The following is a 17,802-nucleotide window of genomic DNA, read 5'->3' on the forward strand; positions in this document are numbered from 1 at the left end:
TGCCCTCAGATTGCCACTTGGAGAGGAGACACTCTAAGATTTGCAGTTTGGTTTGCCTCCTCCAGAACCAGATGACACTTGCGTATTAATAAAACACAGTGTTCTTGTGGGATTCTTTTTAACTTAAGGTCATCCATTTTAGCCTTTCCTATATTTTCCCCTAATTTATAACACCGCACCACAACAAAAGAACTTTTTAAAAAAGGCAATTAAGAAGACATTTGGTCCACTGAGCTCCTCTGGTTTCTACTACACTGCAGGAGCTTATTCATCAGAGGCCTTCATCCACATATTTCTTGAAGAATCCTGGTGAATCAGTTCCTCTTCTGCCCACACACAAACGATGGAGATCTGAGACACAAGAGCTTTCTCCCATCTCTCTACTTAAAGAGATTCTGTTTCTGCCTGGGGACTGCATCACTCCAAGTTGCCCTCATCAACAACTCTGACAAATAGGCAAGTTAATAGCAAAAACAGGGGGTCACTATATTCCTGGTAAAATTAATAAACAACCTCAAGCATAAGCCAAACCTTTTTAATGCTGGAACAGGTATTCGACAGTTGGCTGAAGATATTACTGTAAATTCCTGTCGTAGCACAACAGCTTTCCAGAAAATATATAAAAGACTGATTTATGTTACATAAACAGGCTACTAAAACTTATACAGGAACTAAAATATCAGGTTAGAGCTTAAGATCTTTACGTGTGATTGATTATAACGTGTTCCATTAAGAATTGGCGAGCTGGGCTGGCATGACAACCACACACTTCTTCGCTCTCCAGAAGCAGATTTGGAGACCCCTGTGTAAAAACTGAAGCAACAGCTTGTAGTTTCTGGTCTGCTGAAGCAGTGGGATGGGATAAATGCTCTGTAGAAAGCAGTGTCTGACTGGATCAAGGGGTCTTCTTATTCCCTAGACAGTCCTCCTAAATCTGGCAAACAGACTTAAAGAAGAACCAGAAACAATTAAGAATCCGACAAAAATAAAAATCCAGGCACCATGTCTTCTTTGTAGTCATGACTGTCCATTTGTGTACTGTTCTTTTCTTTCTGGACCACATGAAAAGGCCTGGTATATTGGGTTACCTTTCAATCTGTGGTAAAACAGACATTTTCATTTAAACATACCAGTTTACTGCCTTTGTCTGAAAACTGTAATATAAATGCACCAAAGGCACTGAAAATGATCTAGTGGCCACATTATTTAAATCCTGTCTGCAAATGGGTAAATATTGCGACTTAGTTTTTGCAATCATAAAATCAGCATTAAACAAGAAGTGTGCTGCTTTCATTAGTACAGTAAAAAAAAAGTATTTGACTGACTTTCATCCAAAGGAGTGGCACTGAAGAATAAACATTTAAAGCTTTTGTGTTTTTTAAGCAGTAAAATAATCATACTGCTCTGCAGACCCTAACTCCTTGTGTTTCACATGAAATCCAGCTCTATTCCATGAGCCCCAGAAGCACACACAAACTTATGAGAAGAGAAGAAAATATGCTGTCCAAGGAATATGAACATATAATACAACATCCCCATTACACAAAAGTCTTTTAATTTGGAATTAGCTTATTCTATGTAACAATGATTCTAACTAATATTAATGCATTCATGCATCCTGCAGACAAAGACCTCATGCAAATATTCTGCCACTAAATAACCCAGACTTTAGCACAATTCTGGACACTAATCCACCTTTAAAAACACGGCAAGGATTATGAGTGGGAAAAGGTGACAGAAGACAAGTGACCCAAGTACCTAATAGCCAAATGTAGCCTGAAACAAAATTTTAGCCTCACATACAATATTGTACGTAAAATGTATGTACACAGTGTTTATAACAAACGGTGAGGCGATACAACGGAAAAACAGACCTCTCCTTTTTAATAAAGTATATTTCATCAAGAAGGAATTTGCAAGGCACAACTGCAGAAATAAATGAAAGAGTAATACAGAAAGGGGTTTGTTCTCTTCATTAATACTAAAAATACCTCACATACATTGGGAGTTCTCGCAAAAACAATTCCCTCAATACAAACTATAACTGGTTTAATATATATGTGGGGGGCAAAACAAATACTTTCTGTGTGCTGATCTGTAACTGTGAGAATATTAAAATCCACACAAGTGCATTGATTGGTGACAATAATAAACTGTGGGTTAAGAAAAAGACAAACTTCTCAAACTCTAGTCTCTACATATACAGTGGCTACAACTCATACAAGATTATAATTTGCTTTTCTCTGTTTTAGGTGGTGAGAGTTGGAAACCACTACAGCATTGGAATGTAATGGAACTTACCCAACAGTGTGACCACTCCGAGGTCAAGGCAGTGTCATAAATGACCTGTTACTCTCCATAGCAGAAAGTACCATTGCTTATCTGCAGGCTGAAACTGACCTCAGTATAGTGAAATTGCACTGTGCAAAGACAGAATCCCATGGTAAAACAAAATCTTTGACTGTTACAACTGGATCACCTTTAGAGAAGGAACCTTATTTAGCAGGCAAGCCTTGATCATCTGCTCACTAACTGATCAACTCCACAAAGACTGACCACCCAGTACAGCTGAGGGTATGGGAGCTGGAGAAGGTTTCACTGTCATTCTTTAAACAAATAAGATAATTTACAGTAAGTAATTAATTTAAAACCACTCTATAACACAGTGCTTTAAAGTGTCTGCCTATTCATTAGTCAACATGAGTCAATCATCAGTCTACCAATGGAATGTGTCCAAATTCTTAAACAATAAACCAATTTATATTTTTTTCTGAAGAGACGCTCACAAAGCCTTAAAGCCTCATCCTCAGACAGCTGTGAACATCTGCTTACAACTCTCAGAAGGGAGAGAGGAGGTGGAATACAACGACAGAAGGAATTTGCATTAATACTGATGAATGCTGTGGAGCTAAAAAAAGTCACTTATGGTGGCAACAAGGCAGTTTAACCAAAAAAGCATTTGATCACAGTGCACGTTAAGCCCTATGGCCCAGATGTTGCCAGTTCAAGCCTGGGTCATACTGGTAGCCCTAACCAGGATTCCGCAAGGTGCAGGACTGGATCTTCTAGATTTTCAACAAAACACATTACTGTAACTTGACAGGCACCTGCAGGCTTGCCATGATATCAGCAAGACATGCATAACTCCTTCAACCAGTGCTCGCTCTCCAGAAGGATAACATGGTGGGCATCTGGGGGCCCTTCCAGTGGCTCAAGAGGTGATGACATGTGCTCAAGCACTGGCTGAACTCCGAGATCCAGGTGTTGCAGGTTTTGAGCCTGGGTCATGTTGCTGGCCACTACTCTGGTGAGGAATCCCCAAGAAACAGTTCTCAAGTGGAAGAAAGCATGGGAAGGTAGAGTGGGAATAGTCAACCAGGACTCTCTCTGCTTTCAGCATCACAGCAATCCCTACGATCTCTTGGCTAATTGCAGACTTGTGGTTCTGTTGTTGAGGAATACATATGCATGATGTGCAGATGGGCGGATCAGAGGAGTCTCTCTGTTCTCTTCTCCTAATCACACTGTCTTGTGTCGCAGCTGGAGGGCTTGCTGCCTTGAGCCATGCCGAAAAACAAACACAATTGGCTGTTCCAAATTGCATGGGTGTAGCAAAAAATGATTGGTGATTTTAAATTTAAAAAAAGCAGAATGGCTCTGAGATATGGATGTCTAGGTGTTCCCCATATAGTATAGGTGTCACCGCTTTGAATGCTAAAAACACTCCTAAATGTGTGCACATATAACATTTTAAAAAAGTAACAAATTATGCATTCTGTAAGAAAGGAAGGAAAAGGATTGGTTCTGACTGGATGTGGCAATATCAGGTCAAGTGTAAAAGGTCTGGACAGACCTTGTTACTATTGAAGATCAACGTCAATGGGCAAACATTTAAAAAAAAGTCTGCAACACTGCCTACAAAAAGAGCACCAACCCATACGTTGATGTCACCCGCAACTGCCTCAAGAACACTTTTTTACAATGCTTGAAGTGAGAAAAAAATGCTTGACAGCACAGTGGCTCCAAGACTGTAAGGAGTGGTAAAAATGCAGTACAAAATGTATTACAAATGCCAATTAAAACATTCAACTCTGTTCTGAGACACGGAGATCTAATTAGAATAGCGAACAAAACATCTGAGCTGAAAAAATGGGTTTTAGACCACAGAAGGGGTAGTCATATAAATAACATATACAGTAGGTCTACATGTAAAATGGCATAGGCATTCTGGAGCCATTTTTGACACAGTTTTCTGTCTATTCATTAAAACTCAAAATCATTGCTTGAGAAAAGTTTCCTGAAAGTTTAAAAGTTTCTTCATAAAAAGTTAATTCTTAAATGTTAAATATTAAAAATTGTTTAGTATAAAGCAATTCGCTCAGGAAGTAGGGACATACATTAGTCACATAGGTGATTCTGAGCAGCGGGATGCTACATATGAAAGAAATCTGTTTCTCTAGATAATTCTTTGCCAACAGAATGCTTAGGTATACACCAAACTGTGAAAATTAAACCAAGGGATGTTATGCTGAACATCTAAGAAAAAAGGTTATTTTTGATTAATTTCTGTTATTGCTATTCTCTGCACAAAATGCAAAATACTATAAACCAGCCCATCTCTGCTTATTCTTTTACTTTAGTTGATGATACATCAATCAACTATAATTTAATTTTGTCTTTCAGTGTGGGAAGAATATGTAAAGACCTAATTTAGAAGGAAATATTGAATAATGCAGAAGGTAGTTTTTGAAATATCAATATCGTTTTCACTTCTTAAACATTACTCTTTTTAAAAAAAAAAGATTTAGGTTGGGCTGAAGAATCCTACTGAAGACAATACAACAACCAAATCGACACAGGTTTTGGGCAAAGAGAGTGTTTTACAAGATGGGAAGGAATTCAATTAACAAGTTGCCGGCCCCACAATAGCCCTTATGGGCAAATGAGGGGAAGCACGGATGAGGGCAGCAGATCTGTCAGCAGGTCGTGAGAGCTCCAGATAGCTGGCTGATTCAGGAGGATGTACCACTTGCTTTCCTCCACCTAGTCTCTTCCTTTCAAACTCACACACCAGCCTCAACAGATATAGCATCTTACCTTGAGAATGCTGCCCTTTGCTGCCTAGATCACAGATCCATCAAGAGTACAAGGGTACTCTTTTAACTCCACAAAACATTAGTAAGAGCTGATTGAAAGAAGTGAACTTTCTTCTCCCTCACAAAGGATGTATGCTAAGAAGTGGAGAACTGGAAACATCTGTCTCAAGGTAATTTATAAGGACTAAATCCAGGCTTAGCCACTTGAAACTTCAAGTTTGGCTTTCCAATACAAATGAAAAACATTTGGAAACTCGGACAGAAAGAGGGAAAAAATAATATTGAAATGTACCTAACAGAAAACTTCTGCTTGTCTTACAAAAACATACTGCTCTGGAAGATCTATGCTTAAAAAAGATGCTTCATCTTAAACTGAAAGATGGAAAAAAAGAATTGCAATACATTACAGAAATGTACCAGCGCTTTCCTTAAAACAAAGACGAGGAAATAAACTAGTGAAGCATTTACCTAGTACACAGAGAGGCCAATCAGAGTTAAGAGCACAATGGTGGAAGTGAGACATGGCAGCACTGATAATTCTTGAGGCAGAACGGACATCTCATATGCCAAAAACTGCTTTAAACGCCATTATGCAAACATCATCACCATCATCCACAATAGGGAGTACAGACATTTTAATTATTGTACATCCAGGGGAATGTATAAAACAAGATTTGTGGTGATAAAAGAAACCAAGTCTTCACTTGATTTTAGTTATTTATTAACATGAGTTTTGAGTGTTATTACACATAACACAAAACCCTAGATACTGTATTTATCAATCTTGTCATGTTCCAACTTGGAACTTCCAAATTTTGTCATTGTTACTGGGAGAAAAAGATTGCTGCCTTTTGCCTCATCCGGGTAGAAAGTTGGTCATTATTGATAATAAACTAGGTCAAACTGATAATAAGACAGTGTTACTTTGCACAGAGGTGACCATGGGAATTGCCTATTGCCAGACCAATACTGTGAATGTAATTGGAGCAAAGAGTGGTGCCTAAAACAGGACCTTGTGGGACTCCCCTGACACACTGGATGAGATTGTGAAATCTGTCTTCAAGTAGATTAGCAGGGTAGTTAGCAGATTACCTTAGTAGTTATCGGTTCAGTTACCTCAGACATTGCTCATTTATTCACTATGAAACTACCTTTTTTATTTTAAGTGAAAACAGCCTCTGTCCCCCACAAATATGATCTCTTTGAAAAACCAAACCTGACTGTTCGGAAGTCAATATTTAAAAAGCCATACAACAATCAATGACTTATACTACAGTACAATAAAATTGCAATGAATTCACTTTGAGAAACTTCACATTATTAATAGCACCTACTGATGGCCTCAAAAAACACAAGCTAAGGAAACACACACTGAATTGCATATGCAAGACAAAATATACAATACAAAAATGGCTGCATGCAAGACAACGGCAATAAGAACCATTTAAGAGTTTTCATATTTTTACATCTTTAACAACATGCTAATATAATTTACTGCTAACCCCCATGATTACATTTGAAAACACCCAAATGAAAATTTACCTGGCTAATTTTAGCACTGACCTTTGTACTTTTGCTGTGGGCTCAGCACAGTTTTGTAGTGGTTTCCTGTTGTTTTAAGATGTTATCACCGGGCAATGGGAATAACCCTGAAAACAACAGTCTAAATGTTCTTAAGAGATATTTACTATATTATATCATGGTATTTCCATGGTCCGGTGAAGTAGTTTCATAAGGGTAACACCATCACTTGTCACAGCAGGATCCTCACACTGTGAAGGGCTGCATTAAAGATCACATGCTTCATATTTTCTAAAGCCTTTATTGGACCAGGTGCTGGCCATTTTACCTCTTACTGTTCTAAGTGTTTAGGACATCACATTATCACCCAGTTTAGCAAAAAGATAAATTGGACCTGAACTGTTGTCAAAACACTGACTCATTACTTTCCTGCCTACGGTCCCATGACGTCCCGACAACATAAGCTCCTTACGGACACGACTTCTTGTTGCAGGAAATAACTCGAACCAGCTTTGCCAGAAGGCAGACTGACTTTCAATGGATGAGCTTGTTAAAGTGATCTAAAATCCAAAGGCTGGCTTATCTCCGTGGTGGTATTCTGAGGTAGTGATGGGCCTCCAGAACGAATTGTCTACTGCTTCCAAGCAGCTCCTGCAGAGCTAAGCCACCTAAGTGTGTGTGTTCCTGGAAAAGGGGTCAAGCCGATGGAGGGGCTGGTCTCTACTTCACTGAGATCTAATCTCATTACAACTCTGGCAAAAAAAAAGACCTGAATTACTGAGACTCACTCCTCAGTCTGTGTGCCTTGATTCCACTCAGTTGCATGAACTGAATTTCAGCTCGACTCCTACACGGGGCTAGACCCTTGAATTGGAAGGCAATTTTGTTTGTCCACCCATATTGGAAAAAAAAGAATCAACTTCAGAAGAGCAATAATTAAAGTAAATATAAATTGAAAATAATTCCTTATTAATATAATTATTTTTTTAATCCAAAGGTGAAAAAATGTGAGCTCTCTTTCCCACTAGTCACAGACTGATTTTTGGAACTTTACAGTTGCATAACTTCCTAAGCACAGCAGTGCAATGCCATATTTACACTTTTGCCACTTTCTGAATGAACAGAAATTAAAAGGGTGCACAGGCCATTAAACATGCAGATCAATCACTGGAAATACTGTGTCACTGGAAAGCTTGCCTCTCTGAACATCAATAAAGTACTCACCATTACTAAAAAAAAAAATTAAAGTATTTATTGCAAGCTGCTTCACTTTCCCATTTTATTAAATACCCTGTCTTCCCGCAGTGGGATTCAATGCACACCTAACCGTCTGAAAGTAACACTCCATAACACATGGATTTTGCTAACAAAATTCAAATCTCTCTGGTGACCAGTCAGTCATCTCAAGATCCAGACCAGAATAGCAGTGGCTCTACTGGATGATAGCGCAAATGTATAAATCTTAGTTTAATCAAAGCACTCACTTCTAGACTGAACTGCCAATGGATGTTTTTAAAAACAAGGTCTGACAAACCATTTCATACCCACTTCAGCAAGATCACTGAAGAGTTACTATCAAAGCATTAGAGACATCACTCTTTTTTCTCTATTGAAACCTTTGTTTAAATTTCACTAGCAGAGCGTACAAAAAGGTGGGTTCTTTTAAAAAAACCGTGCTGTGTAATTAATAAAAAATATCATTTTTATCACAAAGCTGTTCATTGACAGCGAGAATTCCCACACTGACATTTTAGTAGTGTCTTAGTCACCAAATGCCGATAATCCACCATTCAGGATAACTAGAACTGCCCCCACAACAGCTACAAAAAACTGGAAAAGCAGACATTCCATAATTTAAATTAACTTATTTGTATGAAATCTTGTCACTGTCAGCGATTAACCTAAACCTTTTGAGAGAACATTATTCTGGCTAAGTAAATCTTTTTTTTTTTTTAATTTTCAACAAGATAATTTACAGTCATGGGCAAAAGCTTCATGTTCTTCATTGATCATTAGGGAAAAAAAATCTCAACTGTGAAAAGTCTCTTATTTCTGACTCCCTCAGATCACCACTGGTGAAACTAATTAAAATGTAAATCAACAAAGAACCAATACAGATTAAAGTACTACAGAAAAAAATCATGTTAAATGCATTTTTAAGACCGAATATAAAAATCAAAAACTGGCACATACCACTCAAAAATGCTAATTCTTTCTAATGTGCAATGAGCACCCCAACATGTAGTGCCTGCTTTTCTCACAGCCTCCAAAACTGTGGTATAAATATACTTCTGAGCAACCATCAGCATCACTATGACCATCACCTATCTGATAGCAGTGTGCTTCTCTTTGTTTTGTGCTTGGTGCTGTGTTAAGTATGTATTTGCTATGGAGCATGTTAATTGTAACACAGCAAGCCTTGTACATACTGGATGAGGATAATGTTTTTGTCCACACTGGCATGTTATGAGGCTTAGTCTTTTGTTTTTGGAGAGCAGCCCTGCTTCTGGATTCAGCTCTGATAGGCTCACCTGTGCCCGGATGAGGGCCTCGAAGCTAGGCTGGAAGTAGTCAATCCGGCTTTGGTAGAACTTGGGCATCTCGTCCAACAGCTGCTTATTCTTGGCTTCAAAATCCTCCCTCACTGGTCTCAGTTCCTCTCGGGCCTGGGGGTAGAAACACAACAAAATAAAAAGTTGTCTTGCTAATATTGGTGTACCATGGGTCCCATGTTTAGAGTTGGAGACCAGGTAAACTTAGTGCCAGAAGATAGTTTAATGAGATGGAAATGTATGAGATCAACCCAATAAGGTCTTGCCAAAACAAAAGTAAAACAGAAAAAGTGTCAAAAGCACAGGGGGGTAAGCATCTTGAAAACTCACGATCAGCCTGTGCAAGTGGGAAAGGGGCAATGGGGGTGTGTCTGTAGGTAGTGTTATCAGTGCTCGTCTACAAAGTCCTGTTCTGAGGGAAGTGTCTGTGTTGGCGTGCAGAGGATTTCAGTAAGCAGTACTTTAAGTGCCTGTGTGTGTGTGTGACTGGGGGTGTTAGTATGCAATGCTTGACAGTAGGCAGATTTAGAAATATTTGCAAGGATGCATGCTTGCATGTCTTTGTGTTTTTCTGCCTGAATATTTATTTGTACCAATGTATCAATGTGTGGCTGCCCACTGCGTAACTGTAGGCAGTACAAGCCGTGTCAGTATGTGTTAACTAGCACACTGTCAGTCTGGTGCATAACTTGCAAAGAGGGCTGTAAATACAATGAACTTTCTACATGACTGTGGCAGAGAGTGCAGTGACTGAGAAGGATTTTCTCATTACGTCTGTGTGCGTGACGAAGCTGAATGCCTCCGCATGCGTGTGGGCGTGTGTGAGTGAAACTCTGTTGGCGTTTGTGAGTATGGGCAGTGTAAGCCTGTAACAGCATAGCGCTTTAATGCGTGTGCTGTATCTTTGCTTCACCAGGGTATGTATCAGACCCAGTTCAGTACAGCTAAGTGTGCCTTTCAAAACTGAAAACTGTGTAAATATATACAAACTTCCAAACATACACAAGTTCAGCAAACATACACATGCAAATATACAAGTATTTTGCTTTTCTGTTTTATTAGCACATCCAAGTGGCAATTGTGAAGTTTGAAATGGAATTGTGATGTAATATGGACATCCATTCAACATTTCCTTTCATGAGTAATCTACATTTTTGTGAACTACTCAGTTCAACACTTGTGTATAAGGGTCTGAATAACTGTGTGTCAAGCATGTATGGTTCTTTTATGTTCTGTCTTTGAGCATCGAACCTGGTGCAGCTTGACCATCATAGGGCCAGTCTTTTCCTTCTCTTCATACTTCTCCACTTTAGACTGCAGTCTCTTATAGTCCTGAAGGGCCTGCTCCCGCCTCTTCACCGCCATGTTCAGGCTTGGGAACACACTACTGTACCTAAAATATCAAGACCCCACCATAAGTGAAATTGTGCGAGAGTGAAAAGAAGAGCTTCGTTTCAAAGCACACAGAACTTTCTAGGCTGATGTTAAATGTAATTTTGATCATAGCCAAGTTTGCCTTTGTTTAAGTCATGCAGTTATCTTTATAACATTTTTAATGAATTCCTCTAATATTCTGCAGATCTACTGTTTGGTTTCCGGGTGGCTGGCAGACACAGGAAAGGGGGCAGACACAGCAAAATGTGTTATGTTTTTTTTACTTAATAACTAAGCTGGGAGTTGGCCTGGAAAGTTTGTGTATACGGAGGACAATTTACGTGACACAGCAATGCAGCACAGAATTCTGTGTTTTACAGAAAGGCAGTGAAAATGCATGCTACTTTTCTTCTTTATTAGCACAAGAACCTGTAGCTTCTAAAAATGTCTTCAATTTCCTTTTTCCAGTGGCAAGATATCTTAGACAATAACAGGCTACTATACTCGGTGGGATAACTGAGGATGGATGAAATTAGTTATCAACATGAAATATAATAAAACCTATTTATGTAATGTAGTATATAAATTCAACTCTCATTATACCAAAACATCCATGAGAGTGGAAGACTTTTTTTTTTGCAGAGTGCAGGGATTTCAAGCTACACAAAAATGTAGTATTAAGTTGAACAGCCCTTAACTGTAGACTGTAAAACTTAATCTACAGTCATGCTTGAGAGTTTGGGAACTCTTCAAGGTGGTCATTATTTTAGATATTATAGAGATATTATATGAACCTGAACTCTTAATGAATATTCCAAGTACAGACTTCCCACACATAAAAAGGGATTGAACTCATAGATTATTAGACTGTGATATTTAACAAATCACCAGATATTCTTGTGTGCAAAAGTAAATGAAATTTCAGTCAATAACTTATGGCACCTACTTTAGCAGCAATAACTTCACACAGTCGCCTCCTATAACCAATTATCAGTCTCTGACATCTTGCTGGAGGGATTTTTTCCCCACTCCTCTTTAAAAAAACTCCACCAGCTCTGCGAGGTTTGAAGGATGTCTTGCATGAACAGCCCTCTTCAGGTCCTGCCACAGCATTTCAATAGGATTCAGGTCAGGGCTTTGGCTTGGCCATTCCAAGACACGGAACCTCTTCTTCCTAAGCCATTCTTTAGTGGACTTACTTGAATGTTTAGGATCATTGTCTTGTTGAAACATCCACTTTGTGCCCACTTTGTGAGTTTTTGAACTGATGGCCTGACATTCTTCTCAGGAATTCCTTGGTATTTCTCAGAATTCATGATTCCCTCAATGATGTCAAGTTGCCCAAAGAAAAACAGCCCCATACAAGGACACTCCCACCACCACGCTTGTCAGTAGGGATAAGGTTTTCTTGATGGCAGGCTGTGTTGGCTCTTCACCAAACATGGGTGCTCTTGTTCTGCCCAAATAGTTCAATTTTGGACTCATCTGTCCAGAGAACAGACCTCCAGAACTCTTCAGGCTTTGTCCAGGTGGTGTCTGGCAAACTTCAGACGGACAGCTTTGTTCTTTTTTGACAGAAGAGGCTTCTTCCTGGCGACCCTTCCAAAGATGGCACTTCGGTTCAGGGTTCTTCTTATTGTTGATCTATGCACCACTACTGCAGAGGCAGCTGGGAGGCTTGTAGATCCCTGGATGTTATTTTAGGATGACCTTTTGCCTCTTTTATTATTCTCCTGGTGGCCCTGGGTGAAATTTTAGGAGGACGACCACTTCTTGGCAGGGTTGCCATTGTTTTAAATGCCCTCCACTTGTATACTATTTGCCTAACAGTGGATTTATGGAGTCTGAATCTTTTTGAAATGGCTTTATAACCTTGTCCAGATTGATGAGCATCCACTACTTTTTTACTCAGTTCTGCTGATGTTTTCTTAGTTCGAGGCATGATGCTAGACTCATAGGAAGAGTAAGTGACCTGATTTCTTGCAATTATTTGTTTGCTCCTCCCTAACACATCATTTCAGATCTTCAATTTCATTGGTTATCCCAGTTAATTGGTTAACACTCTGTCACTGACACACCTGACCCTGCTTCACCTTGATGTAAGTCACTTATTTTTGCACATTGCACAATTTCTGTATACTGTGTGTATTATTTTGCTGCATGGACATTTTCTTTCAAAACACTCAAATTGGTGAATAATTATGCTTTATTTCAATTAGGAAGTGACAAATTCTGATTAAACATGCATTTTGTGGTTAAAAAAACATTCTCAAATTATGCAATGGATTTACAAACTTTCAAGCATGACTTTTTATAGTTAAAATAATCTTATCAGCATGGCTGTAGTCTATTTACTGCAATGCAAATGCAGCCTTTGGTGGAGAATCCTGGGCTCAGAAGGCACTAAAAATAGGAAATGCTTCTCAGTAACTTAGCAACAAGAGGGAGTGCCCTATCCTGGGACTCCCTGTCAATCAACATTCTGACAATAGGCTTCCTTTGAAGGTAAATAAGAGACAAACAGGGCCTAAGGTTTATCTTGTGAGAGTCATGTTCAGGTCAGCTAATATTCTGAGACTACTATATCCTTTGCTCACAAGATAGGTCTACCATTTCAGAAAGGTCAATAAACTGCTTTTGTATTCAAAAGTGTCATCTCTGTTGTACTGCCTTCACTGTATTATGTTTTACTTGTGGCATTTCTGCTTACATGTTCTCTCTAATTCTGTGGTGCTGTCTTTGCTTTGACAGCAATTCATCGGCATGAGAGGAAAAAAAATATCTTAAATCCGCTTCTGGAATTTTCAAACAAACAGAGCTTTTGCTTGCATACTGTCCACACTTCCTCTAAAATCATAAAATAATTTCCTTTAGCCCGTTTCTCGCAGTACATGGTACAGATGTTTTTAAATTTTCTTCACATTGCTCCAATAAATTTAACCCTTTTCGTACAAACACTTACTGGAACAACTTTTTGTAACTAGTCAAGAGAGTAAGCCTAGTAAACAATGTTTGTTTCAAAGAAGCCCCTGGAGATCATACAAGAATCACCTGTGCTGGGCTGATGAGGGCCGCAGTGGCTTTTTAGGAGTGGTGGTGATGTCACAGTCTTATCCAGGGCCAGCCAAATAAGCTCGGCAGCCCTAAGGCTTCCAGACTTGGCCCATGCTGCAGGTTTAGTGCTCAGACAAGCCATGGATTGTTTCCCACAGGAAGTGGGATAGGGAGCGGCTTGGTAGCGCCTATGAAACGTCACATGGGCCCAGCCCCGCACAGCCTACGCTCTCTATTTATACAATATCACCTTGGCCCACTTTTAAGAAGGGTGTATGTGCTCCTTCACGATCTGACAAGGGTGCACGTTTCGGGTGCCAAACGTTTATGTAAGAGCCCTCAAGGCACTGGTAGGCTCTGAAGCAAAACTCTTATTTCATCACACTGCAAAAAAACCTTGGCAATAAGGCTCCTCTCAAGAGCAGCTAATATCTTCCTATAAGGCAACACTTATTGTGGTTCTGTAACATTTCCTAACAAGAAGTCACATTGCCTAATCCACATTGTCTTGCTGACAATGAGAGATAAGTGAGTAATTTACAAAGGGGTTTTGTTTTTTTAATTGATGTTTTCTCTGTAAAGCGATCTGTTGAAAGCTACAAAAAAAAAGCAGTAGTACCAATGGTGTAGAGAACTGCTAACATAGTGCACTTCCATAAAAATGTTGACTATAGGCCAAATTTGACTGGCTTTAGTTGCACATTCAGGGGTTAAAGCACTGTTCTGCACTAACAGTCAAGGGAAAACTACATGACTGTGCATCTAAAACCCAAGACCAGAAGGCACTTCTTTACTTAAATGGTTGTGGAAATATGGATCACGCTACCTAACCATATTCTTGAAATCTACATTTTGGCTTCTTTAAAGAAACAGTTGGATAAGTCCCTTGGATCAATTACCCACTAACTACCAAATGGGTTAGATGACCTTCATGACCTCCTCTCATTTATAAACTGTTCTTAACTTCAGGTATCACTGTGGGAAACCCATAAGGCTCCAGTTACATAGTGGATTCACTACTGTTGATTTAATGTATACATCTGGCATTAAAACATAAACAAATGTTAGAAAAATTTTAATCACAAGTGATATATCAGCATGCAGTTCAAAAACCTGAAATGGATCAAACTGCTGTGCAGAGAAAGTCTTACTGGCTTTCCCACTCACTTGCCATGCATCAATCAATATTCTGTGTGATGCTGAGCACCTAGAAAATCTCACTGAAAGCAAATAAGAGAGGACAGCCTGTGTCAGCAGGTTACTGGCTTCAGTGTGTGCTGCTTCTCACACAGGTTCTCAGATCTCTGCGCAACGCTACTTTATTTCTTTTGAACACTGTACTCCCTATTACCTTGGAGAAGTCTTTTCAGTACTGATCCTTTTCTGGAGAGTTAGACAGCAAAACACAAAGGAGAAACAAAAATGTAAAATCTTGCAGATAACGTAGAGACACTCAGCAGCAGAAAAATAGGAAAATGGTGAATATGTGAAACTACAAGTCAAGGAAGGCTTATATTATACACCCTTGTGTTTACAAAAATAAAGTGCAGGATTTTGGAGATTGATTAAAAGATTGGCATCATTTAGATCAATTGATCATTCATGACTGACCACGATGCACCTGAGTGACCTTGACTGTAGTATTAGCATAAATCAACCCATCAAAGAGAGAACTGATTGGTACAGTGAGGAGGGCATTGAACCTTTGGATGTCTTGGCTTGGTGAAAATTAAGAAAAACACACACTGTTTATCAATAGAACAACCACTTTTGTAGCAGTGGTAAATGAAAGTCTGGACTAAGTAGTTACAAGCAGACACGCCTATAGAGGAGCCCAATGCTCAGTAGCAATGAATCAAGGCTTGGCGTAGAACACCTGAAGGACATCAGCAAGTGCAAGGCTGAACAATATGCTAATTGTTGTGTGCATGTGTGCTGATCCTGACACAAGTGTCTAGTTTCTTCATAACTTTGCTCATAACTTTTCATGGCAAGCTGATGGCACTGTGCTCATTGATCAAGTCCAGGGACCTCCCTTGCTGCCCTGTCCTGGAGTGACGACACTCCAGCAGGGCTATGGGTGCCATGTCCTCAATCCGTTTGTGTAACAACAGCTTTTTTGTGATATACGCATGTGATAGTTATGCCATGGATATCCTCATCACCAAAGTCGAGCCCCACTGAAAATTTGAGGGAAGAGCTGAGACAATAAGTGGCACCTAGAATTTCGAGAACAGCAAGTAGGTCTGCAACTGATGCACAGCGTGTATTGCTTACAATGCTGCCTGCCGAAAACGCATACTGTGGTCAGGTCATCATTGCAATGGGATTATTCTCAACTGACTTACAGTATTTGAAGGACAGAGATGTACTATTACTAATTACAAAATAAAAACATGATAATTTAGAGTGAAATCAGAAAGCATGGGATCTGTATCAATCATCTGTGATTATTAAAAACACAGAAAAACTCAAATATTTACTAAAGAACTAAAAATTATTTGAGAAACTTTAACACTGTAACAAAGGTCACAGCTGACTCTGCTTTAGAAACAGCCTTCAGAGAAACATGCAATACCAAAGAAACGTTAGGCCCAAATATACCTGCGTGAGGAAAAAAAAACAATCTAGATGATCCTCACATTCTAAAGATTCAAAAGATTCAAGACTCAACCTTTCTTAAAAGATTCAATAACTTTACACTTTATGCAATCGTGAGTGAATATAGAGAAAAATAGGCGTAACTAAACCAACAGCCATAAGGCTAGTAATCCTCAACCATTCTGCAAGAAAATCATAAGGAAAGCTAGATGCAAAACAAAATGCATAACTTAAAATAGAAGTGTGTCAGGGAGTCTTTTGGGTTTCTGACCTTGCAGAACCTGACTTGACTCCTCTAAGCGGCATGTGTGTGGCTGGCACAAGATACACTGAAGTTATATTTGAATGTCTCTATGTGTGCAAAGTGTAATAGATGGGTAGGTCTTTAACTTAACTCTGCGGGTGATCTCAGACTACTTTCAAAAACGCATTATTTTGCTGCACATTGGCGAGCTGTGGACATAAGCACATTCTAAATTTATGCCCCTAGCGGTGCAAGCCTTTCTAATTAAAGCAGCTCAAGACAGGGCAGCAAGGGTGCTGCATATGTGTGTGACACTGCAAAGGACCCAGGCTGGGTGTGGTGGGCGGTGGGACAGAAATAGCAGCTGGATTGGAGAGTGCCGTCTTTCATCACACACTGTGGCTCTAAGAGGAGCGGAACCTGTGAGCTTAGCCAAGGCCCGGGCCTGCTGCTATCCAACCTCAAGGCAGACGGGTCGCCTGAGAAGGGAGGTTAACTGTCTGGGCTGTTTCTTATCCTTATTTTTTTCCTGTGTTAGCTCTACAGCAGTGTGCACATTTATTGGGGCCCACCTCACAGTGTTCGAGGTTTTTGATTTGCTGTGCTAAGTAAATCAAACCACTTATATTTGAAATCCTGGAAAATTGCAATCCAGACCAAAAGAGGTGGAGGAAATGTGATGGATTACACTAATATGATGAATGTGATTACTGGAGAAACAATACACTGCCGAAAAGAGAAAACTACATTTCTTAGGTTGAAGACTTACGAGGAGAGCCGAAGATTTCTCATTTATTGATCTTAACATACAAAATAAATTTCTATTCATTAATGACCGAAATTGGATACTAATTTCTGTAAACTCATGTTAGATGAAAGTAATTCAAAATAATGCATAGCTGGAAATTTCTTGGACATGTTTGGTGTAATTACCTTCTTTGAAAATAAAATTATACATAATTAAGTTACTTCCAGATGGAACAGAATGACTGATTAAAACACAGCAGTGCTAATGATGATGTTTGATTCCACTTATTTTGAACAGCTGACCAACACAAAACTCTGATTTTAATTTAATTTCATGCATAGAACATTAAACACATCAATACAACTGACATTTTTTTTAAATTGCCAGGATATTCAGTTTTGGTGACTATTTCCTGCAAATAAGTAGAGGTTAATTCTTAAGTGAAAAGTAAAAGGAAAGAAAAAATGTTTTGGCTATATACTGTAGCTTCCAGGAGGTGTGTGAATTTCATGATGCACAAAAAGTACAGGACTAATAGTTTTTCTTTAACAAGTATGCACTCTCAGGCAAATCAGTCCCTTAACCTCCAGTTCACGACTAGACAGTAGGGCT

The 17,802-nt window shown here is 39.2% G+C and overlaps 1 protein-coding gene across 1 annotated transcript in view; it reads right to left on the bottom strand.

Annotated features, from left to right (window-relative positions):
- bin3 (bridging integrator 3) overlaps positions 1–17,802 on the bottom strand; it is a 64,870-nt gene that overhangs the window by 10,676 nt on the left and 36,392 nt on the right. Inside the window, exons 7-8 of the mRNA XM_088938602.1 lie at positions 10,421–10,562; positions 9,149–9,283 (exon numbers count right to left, since the gene is read on the bottom strand). Of these exons, the coding sequence (XP_088794728.1) occupies positions 9,149–9,283; positions 10,421–10,562 (277 nt within the window). The remainder of the gene's footprint in view (positions 1–9,148; positions 9,284–10,420; positions 10,563–17,802) is intronic.

Source organism: Atractosteus spatula, chromosome 2 (genome assembly GCF_055471065.1).
Source record: "Atractosteus spatula isolate fAtrSpa1 chromosome 2, fAtrSpa1.hap1, whole genome shotgun sequence".
Lineage (NCBI taxonomy): Eukaryota > Metazoa > Chordata > Actinopteri > Semionotiformes > Lepisosteidae > Atractosteus > Atractosteus spatula.